Genomic DNA, 18,900 nt, shown 5'->3' with positions numbered 1-18,900 from the left:
AGAAACAAGCCAAAGGCAGAAAATGTGTTTAACATGTCTATTATGCTTAGTACTTATATATATCTAAGTAAACCTATTGTATGTACATGTTTTTATTTTTCTAATGTACAATTTATAGTTTTAATTACAGATTAAAAAGTACTCAGCATAATAGACATGTTAAACACATTTTCTGCCTTTGGCTTGTTTCTTTGTGTATGTCTTTGTTTGTGTGATGTTTCAACAATATTCTTTTACAGATAATTGTAGTACTTGCGATTTATCTCCAGGTCCGCATAAATGGATTAACTGGAAACATCCAGTTTGATCAGTATGGAAAGAGGATCAACTACTCTGTAACAATCATGGAGCTGAAAAACAACGGACCTGTCAAGGTAAGGGAAGTCTGAGACTGTCATCATTCCCATACAATGGTGAAATTAGTTATTTGCATTTAACTCATATATGTATATGTATGTGTGTACATATATAATTTGTATGTATTGTCATCATTGTATGTTCTCATACAATGGCAAAATTGGCTCTCTGCATTTAACCCATCCACCATCAGGCTGAGCAGTGGGCGACCTTTGGAGGCGCCCAGGGAGCAACTGGGAATGGGGTGTCTTGCTCAGAGACACCATCATATGTGCAATGACTGGGGATCGAACCGGGACCTTCGGGTCCTGAGTCGGCTGCCCTGCCCCTACACCACCTATATATGGTGCCAAGAGCGCATATGGACACCCTTATGTTTGAACATGGTGTTCGTTATTGACAATCCATGACGAGCACAGAAGTCCAATAACAGAACACCACTCGGGTTCAGATCAGGGTGGCTGTTTCTCCCAGCCACACCCCTCCAGGTCTCACTTTCATGTCCCACAAGAGCAATGAAAGGCCCCCAGCAGAACAAGGGAGTCCCCAGGAGGGGGACTCTCAAGTACTCTCTCCAAGGACTCCTGAAAGTTTGAGTAATCTGAATTGCTGTTTGGTGCTTAAGCACAAACTACAGTCAGATTCTGTCCCCACACACGTAGGTGGAGGGAGGCTACCCTCTCATTCACCGGGGTCAACTCTAACGTACAAGCACTAAGATGTGGGGCAACACGTATGCCCACTGCTGCTCGGCGCTTCTCACCAGGGGCAACTCCAGAGTGGAATAGTGTCCAACCCCTCTCAAGGAAACTGGTTCCAGAGTCAGAGTTGTACGTCTAGGTGAGTCCGACTAGTTCTAGCCGGAACCTCTCAACCTCAAACACCAACTCAGGCTCCTTCCCCACCAGAGAGGTGACATTCCACGTCTCGAGAGCCAGCTTCTGTAGCTGAGGATCAGACCGCAGACCGTCAAGGTCCCTGCCCTCGACCACAACTTATCCCGCATTGCACCTTACTCTTTTGGCCCCTCCCACAGGTGGTGAACCCACGTAAACAGTCAGACAGCAGCTAAATGAAACCCCACTGATTCTTCATAAAGGACATAGCGGTGCCTGAGCCGTGTCACAAGACTTGTTTCCTAGAACTTTCCTACACATACACACACATGCAGGGAAGATATTTTTAGCTCAAGATAAAACATAGTTTCTCTTGTCCACAAGTGAGAACAGAACAAAGTTAGATTGGGGCAGTGTGATGTGGATGCTTGTGGTGTATTTAATGTGTTCCAGTTAGTGAAATAACAAAAGTTGCTCAAATACTCTGAAGATTCTTGCAATAGATATTTAATCTCATTGAACTGGAGAAGGTCTCAGGGAGGTTTAATTGTTGCCCCAGCAACTCAATATTGAATGAGAGCAGAAATAGATGGAGGATGTCCATCCATCCATTCATCCATCCATTTTTTCCCGCTTATCCGGGGTCGGGTCGGTGGGGGTATCAGCCTAAGTAGGGAGACCCAGGCTTCCCTCTCTGGAGGATGTTTGTTTGACAAAATGTTTCTCCTGTAAAACCTCTTTGTGTTGTGTCCTTTTAGATCGGCTATTGGAACGAGGTGGACCGGATGGTGCTGACAAAGTCAGATCCCAATGATACAATGGGAATGGAAAACAAGACGGTCATCGTTACAACTATTCTGGTAACACACTCTCACACTTTCATGAGATATGATGTGGACTAACACTCATCTGATATAGAAACAGGAAGAGTAAAAAAAAACCAGAACTTCAGTCTAAAACATGAATTAACTGTGCAGTTTGTATGGCTGAAAACATGCAGCTGAGGCACATTGGTTAGAGTGGTCATCCTCCAATTGGAGAGTTGGTGGTTCAATTCCACCAGCAGTCACATGCTGAAGTGTCCCTGGGCAAGACAATGAACCCCTCATTGCCCTGATGTGTGTCCCATCAGTGTATGAATATGTGTGTAGTAGAGTGCTGTATGAATGTGTGTAGTAGAGTGCTGTATGAATGTGTGTAGTAGTGTTGTATGAATGTGTGTAGTAGAGTGTTGTATGAATGTGTGTAGTAGAGTGCTGTATGAATGTGTGTAGTAGTGTTGTATGAATGTGTGTAGTAGAGTGCTGTATGAATGTGTGTAGTAGAGTGCTGTATGAATGTGTGTAGTACAGTTTTGTATGAATGTGTGTAGTAGAGTGTTGTATGAATGTGTGTAGTACAGTGTTGTATGAATGTGTGTAGTACAGTGTTGTATGAATGTGTGTAGTAGTGTTGTATGAATGTGTGTAGTCGAGTGCTGTATGAATGTGTGTAGTAGTGTTGTATGAATGTGTGTAGTAGAGTGTTGTATGAATGTGTGTAGTAGAGTGTTGTATGAATGTGTGTAGTCGAGTGCTGTATGAATGGAGTTAAGTCTTGTCTCTATGTGCTGCAATACTTTGGACAAAGTATTCTAGAGTCTCTTCTTTCATTGTTCTTCATCTCCTCAGCCACACAGGCTTGCATCCTTGTCAGTCGAGCTTTGAACATTAATAAGTAGAAACTATCAAAAAGTTGTTGAGCCGTTCGGGGCTTCTGGTGTCCTTTAATAAACCTCCAGTATATTCCTGTGTACATCAGTCCACCGAGGTTTGTGCGTACTGGATTAGAGCCTAAAAGGACGCCCGCAGGGCATGTCCATGCAAAGCTCAATTTTTACGACCGCGTACTTGTACTCTGTGTCACCCATAAACTGCCCGGTGACAAACTGTGTAGTATGTTTCACCAAAGTTTTAAATTCCTCTTCTTCATCCCTGATCTGGTTTAATGGCCTTTTCTTTTATTTTTTTTAATTTTTTTACAAGAGGCGATCTCTTCCTCCTCCGTTGATGCTATGACTGAAATGGTGAGAAATGAAGGAATTTTTCACGAGAGAATTGAAATTAGGTCCAGCGTGGCTGCAGGATGTTCTGGAGATTTCCTGATAGGCTGGTCTGATGTGTGGGCTGCAGGGCCAGCGCTCCCTGAATTTTTTCATTTTTTAGAACTTTTTATTAACAACATATAAACACAGAACACCGCTGCGGCTGCCAGCTCTTGTTTTTTTTTTTTTTTGACCTGTCAATCAATCCAGTAGGCGTGTCAGCAAATGACCAATCAGCGAACTCGATTTGTCCCGAAGCTAAACGCCCCTTGTCTGTGGAGCTGACTGCAGCTGCTCAGGGTGGACGCTCGAGAACGAAGTCTGAACCCTCTGTGGACAGTGCGCACAGTTTCCGCGCGTCTGACAGGACGCAGGAGTATACTGGGGGCTTACCTCACCTTGTGCAAGAGGCAGAGTGTCTGTGATGGGATCCTCTCTGTTTGAAAGTCCACTCCAAAGATTTGTGTCCCAACTTTGTTCTCAAAGGTGTCATAAAGTTCCTGCTCATTAATTCAGGTGTAACTCCAACAATGTTCACTCAGGTCATCTGGACGGTTTCTGTTTAGTCACTTGTTTCTCCAACCATCCCTACAGCAGTTAGGATGTATTCCTGTAGACTTCTGCACCGTAGCTCTTCTCTGACACACATCCATGCCTAGTGACCGTGGATAAGAACCACACTGATGATAACTAATCATTTCTGAAAAACTGGCTTTACAATTTTCATTAAAGAAATGAATGTAGATCGTGAACATACTGTGGCTGCCGAGGTGGGTGAAAATCTACTTACTGTGGGTGGACAGCTAAAAATGTGCATGGCCAAATAGTGTTTTTAAAAGTTTTGCAAGTTGTTCACATAGACTCGTTTTTAAAAAGTGGTCAGTGAAAATCCAGCTGCACCTCTTACTTGATTAGAAACATTCAAAGTTCAGTGAGACTGCACCTGAAAATCACCAATTCTGAGTTGCTAGCTCGTCTCCAACGGTTGCGGTCTACTGAGATTTCCGCTGAAGGCATGCAGGGTTGTGTGCATGCTCCACGTGCATTGGCTCAACCAGTGGTTAGATGTATGTCAAGTGGATTCATTTTTACCCGACTAATACAGAGCATCAGTGGGCGGGTGCAGATAGCTGATGAAAGCTACGGAAAAAAACTGGCTCGACAATTTTCATTTAAAAAATGAACTTCGTTAGTTCATCAACATATAGTTTTATAGAAACTGTATGATGTGTGGGTGTGGGGGTGTGTGTGGGGGGGTTTACAAACTGGTCAAGTATACAGTAGTTGGAAAAAAGGTTTCTGAAAATGTTGAGTTTAAAACTATTTGTATTATTATTATTATTTTTTTTCATTTCCCCTTTATTTATCCAGGTAGGCTCAATGAGCCACGAGAGCTCATTTTCAGGGGGGGCCTGTTTGGGGGCGGATTGGGGGGGGGGGCTTGCTCGGGGGCCCAGGGTGGGGCGAATGAGGGTGGAGGCAGGTGTGGGTGTTTTTATCTTTTCCACACACATATTGATGTTGACGGTACCGGGAGGTGAACCTGCAACTTTTGATCACAAGCCCATCTTCTAACCTCTGCGCCACCCCCCACCCCTCCAAAAAATTACATATACAAAATTACACAAATAAAAAATTACATATAAAAATAAAAATATAAAAATAAAATAAAAATAAAATTATAAAAATAAAATTACATATAAAAATACATTATGTTATGAGTTGTTTGCATTTTAAATTCAAACAGTGAAAATGTTAAATGTGTACAAACATTTTCTTCCTTACACAATTAACTACGATCGAAAGTTCATTGAGCATCGTTGAGCACGAAGCCGTCGTCAGAAGGGTCAGCTCACGCAGATACGTCGACTTTAAATTCAACTCAAACTAGTTTTATTTATCAAGTTTTTACAAATCATACTGTTCCTTGAGAAGTTGTTAAATATTAGTAGATAACGCCGTGCATTAACTCTCAACTCGCACTTCACTGAATAATGTTCACATATTAGTAATGTGCATCCGTGTTCACATGTAGCAGCTTGAACAGTTTAACATCTTTTACAAACACGCTCTCTGAATATGTTTGTGCACAACATGAATACATGTATTTTACTGGTCATAACTCTTATTTTTATCTGTGTATTTAGGAAGCTCCCTATGTGATGCTAAAGAAGAACGCCGAACTGTTTCAAGACAACGACCAGTACGAAGGTACGTACGTAGTTTACGTCATTATTTGTGTTTATTGGTCAGCATCAATAAGGCTCCTTAACTTCTTTAGACTTTCATTTATTGTTTAATAGATCCTGTCCTCAGAGAGTCAGTTTCTTTATTGTCGTTCCACCACATGTGGTACATGAGGTGGAACGAGTTTATGTACACAGGGTCCCAGTTACATCCAACAATAAAATGTAAAAGAAAAACAGTGATAACATCTAAGATATGAACTAAGAAAAACATCAACTAAATACACGCTATTTACACGCTCGTCTCAGCCGTCTGAGGAAGTAGAGTCTCTGATGATCTTTCTTCATCAGGCTGGTGGTGTTGTTGCTCCAGCTGAGGTTGTTGTTCAGGTGCACACCCAAGTACTTGTAGCTGGAGACCACTTCCACCACAGATCCTCTTATGTAAGAAGTCTAGTACCCAGTTACAAATGGAGGAACTTAGTCCTAGTGTGTGTAGTTTGTCCATCAGGGTTTGGGGGATCATGGTGTTGAAGGCAGAGGTGAAGTCCACAAAGAGCATACGGACGTAGGAGTCCTTCTGCTCCAGGCGGGTGAGCGCAGTGTGGACCACAGAGGAGATGGCATCTTCTCAAGTTCGGTTCTCACAGTATGCATACTGATGAGGGTCCTCGTTGATGTTGATGCTTGTTCTGATGTGAGTCATGACCAGTTTTTTGAAGCATTTAGTGACTCTCAGGGTGAGGACCACTGGCTGCTAGTCATTCAGACCAGTCACTGTAGAGCTTTTTGAGACTGGGATGATGGTGGTGGTCTTCAGGCAGGTGGGAACTATCTCCAGGGTGAGTGAGGAGATAAAGATGTCGGCCAAAGTAGTCAAACTGAATTTTCAACACAGTGAAATTCAGTGTCAAACCATTAAATTCAGTTTCAATTTAGTGAAATTCATTTTCCAACCAATGGATTTCGTTTAAATTATGTGAATACAGATTCAGTCTGAACGATCCAGTTTCTGATGGCTCAAGTTTCTGCTCATACAGAAACGCATCATACCCTCATCACTTACAGTTTTTACATACATCAACACTTTAGTGCCTTTTTTCTAAAACTTTCAGACTTTCACACAGTTTTTTTATCTTTGTGTAAGGTTACTGTGTTGACCTGGCAGCAGAAATTGCCAAACACTGTGGTATACGCTATCAGCTAAAGATTGTTGGAGATGGGAAATACGGAGCAAGAGATGCTGAGACCAAAATCTGGAACGGTATGGTTGGAGAGTTGGTTTATGGGGTAAGATTTCAAAGTCTCACATATGTACATCATAAATAAACATTTCAAAAACCTGTTTTATGTTTTTAGTAGCAGTGCAGATGTGATATGGTTGTGTTGCAATAAAATGTGCTTGGAAATGTAGACGTTGGCATTTCTTCTGAGATAAGGCCTAATGTTTTGCAGCAAACGTTAGAATGAGTGACTCATGCCTTGTTACTGCTCGGCTGGACTACTGCAACAACTTTATCCTGTGGTCTGTTCCTCTCGCCCGTTTTCAGATGCTGCAAACTGCACATCTTTTACCTGGCACAAAAACATCATATTACACCTGATTTGAAGTCTCTCCATTGGTCTAAATTCTCAAATCAGAACCTTGTTTCTTGGTCTTTAAAGAGGAATTCAAACAATATATCAGAACTCTTCAGTCTTCAATCAATAGTAAAGCCATTAAAACAATTGATATGTGTACCCACCAGCATTTTTGTGACTTAATTTTATTTTTTTATTTTAAATGTGTGTATGTATGTATATACACTTCATTCTATTTGTGTTCGCTTCATAACCCCCTGGCATTATTGTCTTGTTCATTTTGTTTTATAATGTTGATAGTTTTTTTGTAATTTTGTTAACACTTATTGTCAATAAAAAATAAATAAATAAATAAATAACCTGCACAGAAGTTCTCTGGGGGGTGGGGGGTGCGATAGACAAAGCTTTTTATCCCTAGTTACCCATGTCCCAGGAGAGATTTGATAGTTGGCTCGTATCTGAGGCCAAACGGGGGAGTCAGATTTAGATCTGTTAGCTTTCAGTCCGGTCACGTCCCAGTCACGTGAGTTATAATAAGGTTGACTCCAGTCCCGCCGGAATTCCTCCGGAATCCCATGACCTGCGGTACTCCCGAAAAAATGTCATCCTCTAATGCTGACGAGTCCTAGGAGCCTCAGGCGGCCTGCAATTCTCACAAATCGCCTTCATCTTACGATTTAGCTTGTAAATCAGCTGATTTTGAGTCCTCATAGCACAAACCAAACCTTCACACTGACTTAGAAGCTTTGTCGTGGCTGAAACTGCTGCCGAAGTCTTCTTCAAAAGTCGATAAAACAGAACCCCGCCGATGCCAAAGAGCAGAACCCCTTCTATCATAAATCCAAATATATAAACGTCTTCAGCGTCCTCCTGAGTCAGAACGGAGAGACACATGAGCTGCCAAACTCCCCACGGATCGCTGATGTACCTCGCAGCATGAGTCTCAGTCGGACAAGAGGGTTCTCCAGGACCCTGTCATTTTGTTGAAAAGATTTTATCGATTGCGTTGAAATTCCAGCTCACCAGATCCATAATCATATTTTTCATTCGGGAGATGTGTACCAGGAGCTTCAAACACACAGAGAGCAGAGCAGGAGGAAGAAGAGAATGGGGGACAGTGTTGCCAGATTGGGCAGTTTACCGCCAAATGGACGGTTTTCATTCTGATTTTGCTGGGAACTCTGGGAAGATATTTGTTGGATTGTTGTGTTTTGCCACATATTGTTAAATTACCTTGGCTTGTACTGATGTGTGTTCATGTTCAAACAGTAAATATAATGTAACAATACACTGATTGGGCAGGTTTTTGTGATGTGGCGGATTTTAACAGATTTTTGGGATGGGAAACCTCGACTCTATCTGGCAACACCGACGGGGGAGGGAGAGCAGGAGCATCCGCCTTGATCGAGAGCCAGAGTAGAAAAAAGGGCCTGTTATCTACCTGGGTGATTGAACTTACAACCCTTTTTCTGAACCACTTTGGTCTTTGTTGTCCTCAGGCTGCTTCTGTGAGTAGCAAGTTGACCACCTGGACTACAATATTTGATTGTTCATGATGATTGATGGTTGTGGATGTGTTAAAAGTCTACTTCTGAGATTCCAACAGGAGGTGGTCTTGAAACAGCAGTGAAGGCTACCTATGGGACAGATCTGGTTGGCAGGCTGTAGACTGAGGAAGTCCTCTGGATGGGGGACGAAACACTTCTCACTAAAGAAACTGGTCCAGATGACGCAGTTTAACCTTTTTTGTTGTTATCTACCTGCATGATTGAGCATACAACCCTTTTTCAATATACCTATAGTTATTGAGGCAGTTCACTGAATAATTTTTTGGCGCTGGGACTATTGTGGCAAATTTTATGCAAGGGGGATGGCAGATCTTGTAGCAAGAGGTAAACACCTCTCCTAACTGGTATGCACAGTCCCTGAGGATATTTCTGGTGATTCCATCTGAACCAGTTGTCTTCCTCATTGATTTTGTTCAGAGCGACTCTGAACTGGTGTCAGCTAGATGGGGTTGTCTTTGTTTGCTGGATGTGGGCCGTTGCATTCTGCTGGTCAAAATGGGCAAAGGATTTACACAATTTTGGTTGGGGAACACTTTACTCGCTTTACTTTCCACCACATTCTGTGCTAAACGTTACATTTGAAAGGGCAGCTGTAGTGTGTCCTCCTAGGTCTGTCCCCTCAGCAATAACTCCCCACTCTGATCTCAAAACACTTCTGCAGGGTTCAGGTGGATTCCTCAGTCCACACTTTCACTGTTCTGAGAGATGGTCTTTGCCTGCAGCTGAGAGATTAGTTCGCTGGAATCAGCACATTCATTTCAGTTTATCTATGTATATAACACCAAGTCAGAACAGCTTTGTCATTTGTGCATACCTCACGGAAGTTGTCTCAGGGCACTGAACAGAAACATGCACATACTTTATAAAAGTCAATTAGTAAAAGTTCTCTACAGATTCAGAATAAGCTTTAATATCATTGCACCGAGATACAACGAGAACAGTTTCTGAGGAAGCAGCAGATTGTGTTGAATCTTCACTTCATCACAGTCTCTCATCCTGAGCAAGAACAAAGGAGACAGTGGGAAGAAAAACTCCCTTTAACAGGAAGAAACCTCCAACAGAACCAGGCTCAGGACGAGCGGACATCTTTTTCGACTGGCTGGGTTTGAGAGGACAGGAAGTAGAAACAGACAAACTCAGAATGACAGGTCCAGGAGGACTTTCTATAGGAGGACAGATACAAAAAAAACATGTTAAGATAGAAATAATTACAAATACAAACAGTAAGATCTGTATTATAAGATGGAGCTAGGTTGTTGAGAGCTTTGTAGGTTAGAAGTAAGATTTTGAATTCTATTCTGGATTTGACAGGGAACCAATGGAGAGAAGCTAAAACTGGAGAGAGATGATCTCTCCCAGTAACTCCAGTTAAGACTCTGGCAGCAGCATTTTGGATCAACTGAAGACGTTTTAAAGAAGTATTTGGACACCCAGATAATAAACCATCGCAATAGTCCAGTCTAGACGTGACAAATGCATGGACCAGTTTTTCTGCATCATCTTTAGATCAGATGTTTCTAATGTTAGTGATATTACGCAGGTGGAAGAAGGAGGTTCTAGTAACGTTTTTAATGTGGGGGATAAAAGACATGTCCTGATCAAAAATAACACCAAGATTTTTAACATTAGAGCTGGAGGACAGATTAATGCATCTAAGGAGGGAGAAGGACTGAAACATTCATTCCTAAGGTGCTCAGGTCCAAAAACCAAAACCTCAGTCTTGTCTGTTCAACAGGAGAAAATTAAGGGTCATCCAGGTTTTTATGTCTTTAAGACATGCTTGTAACTTCATTCATTCACTTAATCTTTATTTATACAAGTTAGTCTCACTGAGTCACAAGGACTCATTTTCAAGAGAGACCTGTTTTAAATAAAACCACAGATGTTGTACAGACAACAAGAAACAGCTGTAAAATGCATATAAAATGAAAAGTAAATACAATTAGTGATAAAAAATAAAATAAAACCAAGCTACATTATGAAACGAAGTAAAATACTATAACCAGGAACATGTCTGCATTGATTTTTGCATAGAACTTAACAATAGTTTAAAATCCCTTGGACAGGTCAAAGACGACAGCTTAAGTAACTTGAGTAACTAGAACTTACGTAGCTGATCGGATTCTCTGGGTTTCATGTACAAAACTGTGTGTCATCAGCATAACAATGAAAATTTATTCCATGTTATTTAATAACTTTACCTAATGGAAGCATATATAAAGTAAAGAGTATTGGTACAAGCACTGAACCCTGAGGAACTCCATGACTAACTTTGGTGTATGATGAAAATTCATTATTTACATTTACAAACGAATCATATTCCAGGATATTAAAAACATATTCCTGGATCATATTCAAGCCTCTGTAGTAAAATATTGTGATCAACTGGATTAAACGCAGCACTGAGGTCTAACAGGACCAGTAGAGACACAAGTCCATTGTTTGAGGCCATGAGAATATCATTAGTGACTTTCACCAGTGCAGATTCAGTGCTGTGGTGAGCTCTAAACCCTGACTGAAATGAGATCCAGTTCTGACACTGCAAACGACATGACCAGACCCTCTCTTTATGTTTCCTACAGAAAGCAGATATAGCGGTTGCTCCACTAACCATTACACTTGTTCGTGAAGAGGTTATTGATTTCTCCAAACCCTTCATGTCTCTGGGAATCTCAATCATGATCAAAAAGCCTCAGAAATCCAAACCAGGAGTCTTCTCCTTTCTGGACCCCTTGGCCTATGAGATCTGGATGTGCATCGTCTTTGCCTACATTGGCGTTAGTGTCGTACTCTTTCTGGTAAGTAAACCTGTTCCTGACGCACCTACACTGTCATCACGGCTGTCAGTCATTCTTTGTTTATTGATTGTTTAGTCATTTATCAAGACATTATACAATGTTGTTCACAAGATAAAACTGTACAAACACAAGCACTAAAAGAAATAAAACAAGTCAATAAATACTGTAAATTAAGAAGTGGGGTGTAAAAGAAATCAAATGGTTTACAATGTTTTTACCTTGGTCACATGACGGGTTCATTTCATGATTCTGCACTAAGGAGGTAAAGATTTGAGCTCCTCCTCAAACGGTGTCCACTTGCAACAAGATTTTTCTGAACTACCTTCACTGTTAGTAAAATCTTCTCCACCTTCAAAAATGTCCTGACAGTGTTAAGCGTCTTTGAGTATTTAGACAAGTGCTATACAAATAAAATGCAATATTATTATTATTATTAAAATGTATTGTAAGTCATAGTAATGTAGACGGAGGTGTGGGAGATTTCCAGAAGAGTAAAATGCATCATCTTGCAAGAAGGGAACAGAAAGCTAAAGTCTCCTTTTGCAGGGGAGACTCCGAAGATGTCAGTTAGTGGGTCCCTTTGGATCTGGGTTCTAAAAACCCCTGAAAGTCCAGAACTCATACAAACTTGGGCAGAATAAAAACATGACTCAAGTTGAAGGTGAGGTCTGACAAATGTCGCACTGGACTAAAGTTGAGGGAAAGATTTTAGATAAACGGGATTTTGAGAAGTGGACTCTGTTTATTACTTTGAACTGTAGAAGCTGTGATCTAGCACAAGGTGTAGACAATCATCTTATCCCACCGTGATTCACACAGTGCAGCACTTAATCCACGCTCCCAGGCAGTTCTGATTTTACCACAAGTCAGACTCACTTGTCACCAGTGATCCATATATATATCAGTAAGGGCTGATTTCTGAGTCGGCCTAAGAACCAGCAGGTCAACTCATGGTGGGTCAGCAGGGAAAGATGGACAATTTAGAAACAATGCTGAAATACAGTGTCTGATTTGGAAAGAGAGAAACAAGTAAGAAGGAGGCAGGTTACATTTTGAAGACAATTCTGAAAAACGAAGAAAACGCCATCAGTTTGTAAATCAAGGTCAAGATTCTTTGTCATCTCACGTGGTACATGTGGTGGAACGAAACTGTGTACACAGGGTCCCAGTTACATCCAACAGAAATTCAAATTGTAAAGAAAACAGTGATAAGATCTAAGATATGAACTAAGAAATACGTTAAACTCAGAACACACGAAGCACTGATGGGACAAAACAATGTGCCAAACAACAGCAGCACGAACATGAGTCTGTGTGAGCAGATGAGGACCAATGAACACAGCAGCATGAAACAACATGAAACAGATCCTGGTGATGCTTCGATCAAGTCTGTGATGGATTAACGGCATCTTGTTTGTCAATATCCTGAATTTTTCTTCAGATTTCTGATGCTGCGATTTTTGTTCATATTCGCTGAATAAGAAATAATCTGGTCATGGAGAAATGCTTTCAGTGTTTCCCACAATAATGACAAAGAAACTGAGTCACTTTTACTAAAAGTGAGAAAATCATCAACTACTGATAAAATGAAATGATTGAACAGATCATCCGATAACTGGAGAGTATTAAATGTCCACGGAGGACAGGAGTGAGGTCTGTCCATGAAGTTTATATGAAGGCTGGGGGGCACGATCCGAACCAGTGACTGGCTGGTACTCAGAAGACGTGAATTAAAGAACCCTCAACAGCAAACAGTCTATACGGGAACAGGACTGAGTACCTGAGAGAACAAAGAGTTCTTGTTGGTGGATCCAGCGTCGTCCGAGGATCAACATTGTGACAGAAGACTGGGTAAAGGTCCGGGTGAGCAGCGGTCTGATGCTGGGCTCATCGCACAGTTCAAGTCCCCACAAGACTTAGCAAAGGAGTATCAAGACCAGGAAGTGTGTTAGACATTAGGGCTGTGACTGTGTCTGCTGATTTCATTCAAAATCGATTTTTCCATTCAGAAACAATGTTTCTGATGAAATGATCATAAATTTTGTTTCAATTATGTAAATGACAAGATGAAAAGAATAAAGAACAATATAAACAAATAGAACATTTATTTAAAACAATCATTTTAGGTTCCTTACTGTATCAAATCTTTTTGCATCATTTTATATTTATACCCAAAATAGGAACAAATACAGGAGTGCATCAATTCTGTAACTTAAATTACCAGTATTAGCTTAGCTGCCTGGATTTTTCTAAAATAAAATAAAAATCTAGGAACAAATAATTAATCCATCGTCTTTATCCACTTCTTCCTTTACGAGTCACAGAGGTCACTGGTGCCACTGGTGTCCACATCAGCCATCACTGTGGGAGAGGTGGGGGACACCTGGACAGGTCTCCAGTCCATCACAGACAAATAATTCCATCCATCCATTTTCTTTACCCGTTTATTCCATTTTGGGTCACGGGGGTCGCTGGTGTCCATGTCCAACAATCACTGTGCAAGGGGCGGGGGACACCCTGGACAGGTCTCCAGTCCATCACAGGGACACATAGAGACAAACGAGACAAACAACCATTCACTCTCTCACTCACACCTAGGGACAATTTAGAGTTACCAATCAGTCTAACATGCATGTTTTTGGTCTGTGGGAGGAAACTGGAGTACCCGGAGAAAACCCACGCATGCACGGAGAGAACATGCAAACTCCACCCAGAAAGGCCCCTGGACCGGGGTTTGAACCAGGGACCTGCTCGCTGAGAGGCAGCAGCTCTACCAGTTGCACCACCGTGCTGCCCAAGAATAATTCTAAATATATAAATATAAAAGTAAACGGGCTTCATCCTACCATAGTTCATTAACCTTTAATTCAACATAAAATTCAAACTTCACAGTTATTTAAACCATATTGTTCTAACATTTGTTACATTTTCAAAACTGAACCTAACATGAAATATACAGACTTCAGTCTTAACATATTGATTCATATTTAGTAAATCTTTAACAAAATTTCAAAACCTGTGCAAGTTTGCACCAAAACTCTTCTGAACTATAATCATTTATAAACCATAAACTGTATCATTTAGAAGTGGCTCCAGATGTGTCTCATCTCTTCCACCTGTTAAAAAGACAAATTACATAAAGTTTGTTTTATAACTTGTCCATAAGTTTTAGTTTAATATGAGAAAAGCAGTTTCCTGCTTTGAGCTGCAGCTGCATCAGAGCTTCTCCCACTTTATTGTTGTTTCATGGTGAAGTTGTGGCGCAGCTTTATCACTAAAGAATCGACATGAAGTAATACCGTGCGTTGGGTCCAGCGTATTAAAATAAAGCTGAACCCGTCCCCTTCCACTGAGCCGTCTGATCATAAATGTTTGTGATGCAGCAGAGATGGAGAGGGAACTCTTCACAGCCTTTGGAGGATCAGCTGGAAGTTTGTTGCAGCAGGTCGCCTGCTTCACTTTCATCTTCCGCACATTTTGTCTTATTTCCAAAATATTGTACCACAGTTTGATTTGATACTTCTTGCAAACAGCCGTGCTCTTGTGAAGCTCTGTCTTCCCCAGAACATTGTAGGATCTGAAAAGATTTTTAAAGACGAAGGAGCACGTTGAATCATGTCCTCCTGCTCCATGCTAACAGGCTCCATTCAGGTAAAGGGAGCTGGCTAACTAGCTGCTGTACGGTGGCCTACATGGCCAAATTCTACGGCCGAGTGGACACGTAATGTGATATGCAGTACGCTCGGGAGTAGGAACGGAAAAAAATTAAACACATTTTAAAATCCATTTATGGGCTTTTAGAATTGATTCAGAATCGGCAGAACTCAGAATCCATCCATCCATCCATCCATCCATCTATCCATCCATCCATCCATCCATCCATCCATTATCTTTACCCGCTTATTCCATTTTGGGGCACGGGGGGTCGCCGGTGCCCATGTCCAGCAATCACTGTGCGAGGGGCGGGGGACACCCTGGACGGGTCTCCAGTCCATCACAGGGACACATAGAATCTAGATTCTTTAATAAATCTATTTTTTTCTGCACCTCTACTAGACAAGTTATTTGTAAAATCTGGATTATCAAAATTTGGAGCATGAATGTTCACCAATAAAATTGGGGCGGCTGTGGCTGAGTGGTCCGAGCAGTCGTCGTCCAATGCAAGAGTTGGGGGTTTGAATCTACCAGCAGCCACATGTTGAAGTGTCCCTGCAGCGTCACACTTACTGCTCAGCTAACATGCTACAGACGTAGCTCCTCTCAAACGTCCTCCCAACATGAATATATGTTGATGATCAACCCCCCCCCGTCAACAACTGTCCGCACTAAGCTGCTACACTGGCGAGTGAGCAGCACAGAGGCGTCTCCACCTCCTCCACCTGTGCACGTTTTCTGCCGAGGCAGAAGAGAGCTGGAGGGAGCCAGGAAAACCTGGAATGGACTTTTAGTGGTTTGAGTATTCTCCTATTAATCAAGTGGAATAGATTCAATCACGAAGAAAGAGAAACTGCACCGCCTGAACTAATGTTTCATAGTAAAAGTGGGGGGGTCCAAATGAACGTATTTTTAATGTGGGGGGGACTTGTCCCCTTAACATATAATGGTTGCAACGCCTGTGGGCTCTGGAATAAGTGAGTAGAAGCTCACCTTCCACATCTGGAAACGTCTGGCACGTATGCAGGAGTTTAAGAGGATAAGCGCCAGGAGCCGTCTTTGTGTGACTGATTCCAACGTGCACGTACACACACACTCTGACTGATGCCACTATTCCAATGTGCACGTACACACTCACTCTGACTGATGCCACTATTCCAACGTGCACGTACACACACACTCCAAAAAACAAGAAGCCAAAAAGGCCAAAACAAATAAAAGCGGATAAAACAAGAGCAGCAGCAGTAGAAGCACTCGAGACGGGGTCGCCAGCAGAGCAGCGCCCCCTTATGTTGACGTGACTGAGTTTGTTGTGGCTCCTCAGACTGATGAAGTCCTTTGGATGAAGGACGAAACGTCTCATCAAAAAACAAAACTGTCCAGATGACCTGACTGAACTTTATTGGATTTTATACCTGGATTATTGAGCACGAACTTTGATGTAGCTTAGCTACATTAGCATGCTGACACGTGACACGTGACACGTGACATGTGACATGTGACATGTGGCTGTCAGTGATTCTAACTGAAAATGTGCTTTCCAAATATGACTACATGGAAAAGTAGTATTTTCTAATTTGATTATTCACTTTAGATTATCCTTAAAACAATCTTAGCATCTCTTAAAAAACTGTAATTAATTTGATAACATTTATTTTATACACAAAATAAACAGAAAAACCTGTAAAATTATTCATTTAGTCTATGAAAAGTTATAAAAGGGAATTTAGGCTGGAACCTGAAAACGTTAAATTTACCGTGCTGTGTAAATGTTTTCAGCCACCTTTCCATCAGAAGGTGAGCGATAAGTTTGTCCTTTTGTCTGTGCGAGCGTTTTCTCTCGGGTTAGCAGAAACTCTCATGAACTGCTGGATGAACGTTAACCTCGGGGCAGAAACGTCTCTGGCTCGTGGTTCACTTCCTGTAAGATAAACACATTTGTCACTTTCCTGCAGGGTCATGTCAGTTTGACCCAAAACCATCCCACACCCTTATTGATGTATTAACCTTTATTTAATCAGCCTCATCCCACTGAAATCCAGATGTTTGTAAGGGAGGCCTGGACCTGAAGGCGGCCTAACGTGCATGTTTTGGGACTGTGGGAGGAAAATGGGAGTTCCCAGAGAAAACTCACGCAAATGCAAGGAGAACATGCAAACTCCACACGGAAAGACCCCAGATCCAGTCTGGGCATTGAACCCAGAACCTTCCTGCTGTGAGGCAACAGTGCTAACCACTGAGCAGCCACGCTCCCAACACTGAGCTTAGATGTGGCGTGCTAGAAGCTGTAAACTGATCTCATGAGGTTTGTGTTTTAAACTTTGGCAATAACTACCATTAATCTTTTATGAAGAAATCTCATGAATCACAGATTTTTATAGAAAATACTTCCATGTATTTTCACACCTGAGTAACTATTTGTGTCAGTTCAGTTTAAAATGTCAGCTACTGATCTTAGAAAGCACTTTTTAAAATTCTTTAATTAAAATACTGTAGTTTGACACATACTGTGCTAAAAAGTTGTGTGGTAGTAGCTGAGAGTCATTCACAGCACTTACTCTGAGTGCGGTGCATTGTGCAGGATCCCTGTTGAAAAGCTCAGTAGTGTTGGAGTCAACCGTGCTTGTCTGTTAACAAAATATCTCACGACTTGTGCACTGAGTCCAATTCAAGATGGCGTCCACAAGTGAACAACAGGCACGTCACTGTGTCCGTGTTCCTCAGACTGAGGTTTCTTTGTGCTTGGCTGTCTTGCTGTGTTGCATGGCTTGTGTGGAAGCAGCAGTAACCAAATGTCCACAGTTTCATCAGTTCTTAACTCAACATGGTCTGGGTTTCACATTTTGGCACAAACCATGGTTAGTATGCGTTCCTGTAGTAAAGTAACTCCTGTGGCTCGTATCTGAAGTAACGTGTTTAAAGTCCAAGCTGTGTCTCCTGACAGTCCAACGTTGCATCACTGCAGGTGTCCAGATTCAGCCCGTATGAGTGGACCCTTGAAGAACCGGAGGACGGAGCGCTGCCTCTCACAACTGAATCCATTAATGAGTTTGGGATCTTCAACTCTCTTTGGTTCTCCCTGGGGGCTTTCATGCGTCAGGGTTGTGACATCTCACCAAGGTTGGTGTCAGAGTTGACTTGGACTGCACTCCTTTATTGTTTGGTCCTTTTGGAGTATTTCTTACTGCCAACTTCTCCATGTTTTTTTTTATTGTAGATGCACAAAAGACTCATAGATGTCTCATATTTTCCAATAAACAGACACCAGACAGCTCATAACTGCTACTATATAAATAATTTTAATTATCTGTTTTCAGCTCTCAAATGGAAACCAAGGTGTTTATATATATATATAAAAGTAAACTAGAAATATAGCTTTTTATTTTTTGTAAAGCAGTGTGACATTCATCTGACTGTTTGCTGAAATTTGCTGAAGAACAAAAGATTGAATTGGATAATTAAAACAAAAAAAGAATCTGAAATGAGAAAAAACAGAAGAAGCAACGAGAACAGATCAAGAGAACTTCCAGGGATGTTTTTCAGGCTTTGGTCAAAAACAGACTTTATAGAAGAGCAACAAACTAAACAAGTGGTGTCGTGTAAACATGTGCAGATTTAATATTAGCGAATGTAGCATTCCTTCACACAATGTCAATTTTGAGAATTATTAGTTTTATAAGCCTAACAAACAAAACAACAAATCTGGCACTGGATGGGCCTAACTAACTCATGTCCTAGCCTGGATGAAGTCTCTGCCTTCTTCCACGTCAAGGATTATTTTAACGTCTCAATGTTTTGTGTAGTCCAGATGTTTTGTTTAGTCCAGATGTTTTGTGT

The 18,900-nt window shown here is 41.5% G+C and overlaps 1 protein-coding gene across 1 annotated transcript in view; it reads left to right on the top strand.

Moving 5' to 3' along the window:
* LOC119422994 (glutamate receptor 2) overlaps window positions 1–18,900 on the top strand; it is a gene marked incomplete at its 3' end in the record, with an annotated part of 67,779 nt that overhangs the window by 28,477 nt on the left and 20,402 nt on the right. The window contains exons 8-13 of the mRNA XM_037690405.1: window positions 270–374; window positions 1,952–2,053; window positions 5,424–5,487; window positions 6,610–6,752; window positions 11,194–11,409; window positions 18,029–18,183. Coding sequence (XP_037546333.1) covers window positions 270–374; window positions 1,952–2,053; window positions 5,424–5,487; window positions 6,610–6,752; window positions 11,194–11,409; window positions 18,029–18,183 — 785 coding nt within the window. The remainder of the gene's footprint in view (window positions 1–269; window positions 375–1,951; window positions 2,054–5,423; window positions 5,488–6,609; window positions 6,753–11,193; window positions 11,410–18,028; window positions 18,184–18,900) is intronic.

The sequence above is a fragment of the Nematolebias whitei genome, chromosome 16, assembly GCF_014905685.2.
Source record: "Nematolebias whitei isolate Nwh7 chromosome 16, NemWhi1, whole genome shotgun sequence".
In the NCBI taxonomy this organism is placed as follows: Eukaryota; Metazoa; Chordata; class Actinopteri; order Cyprinodontiformes; family Rivulidae; genus Nematolebias; species Nematolebias whitei.
Note: the sequence above shows the minus strand (reverse complement) of the source record. Positions and strands in the feature narration are given on the sequence as shown.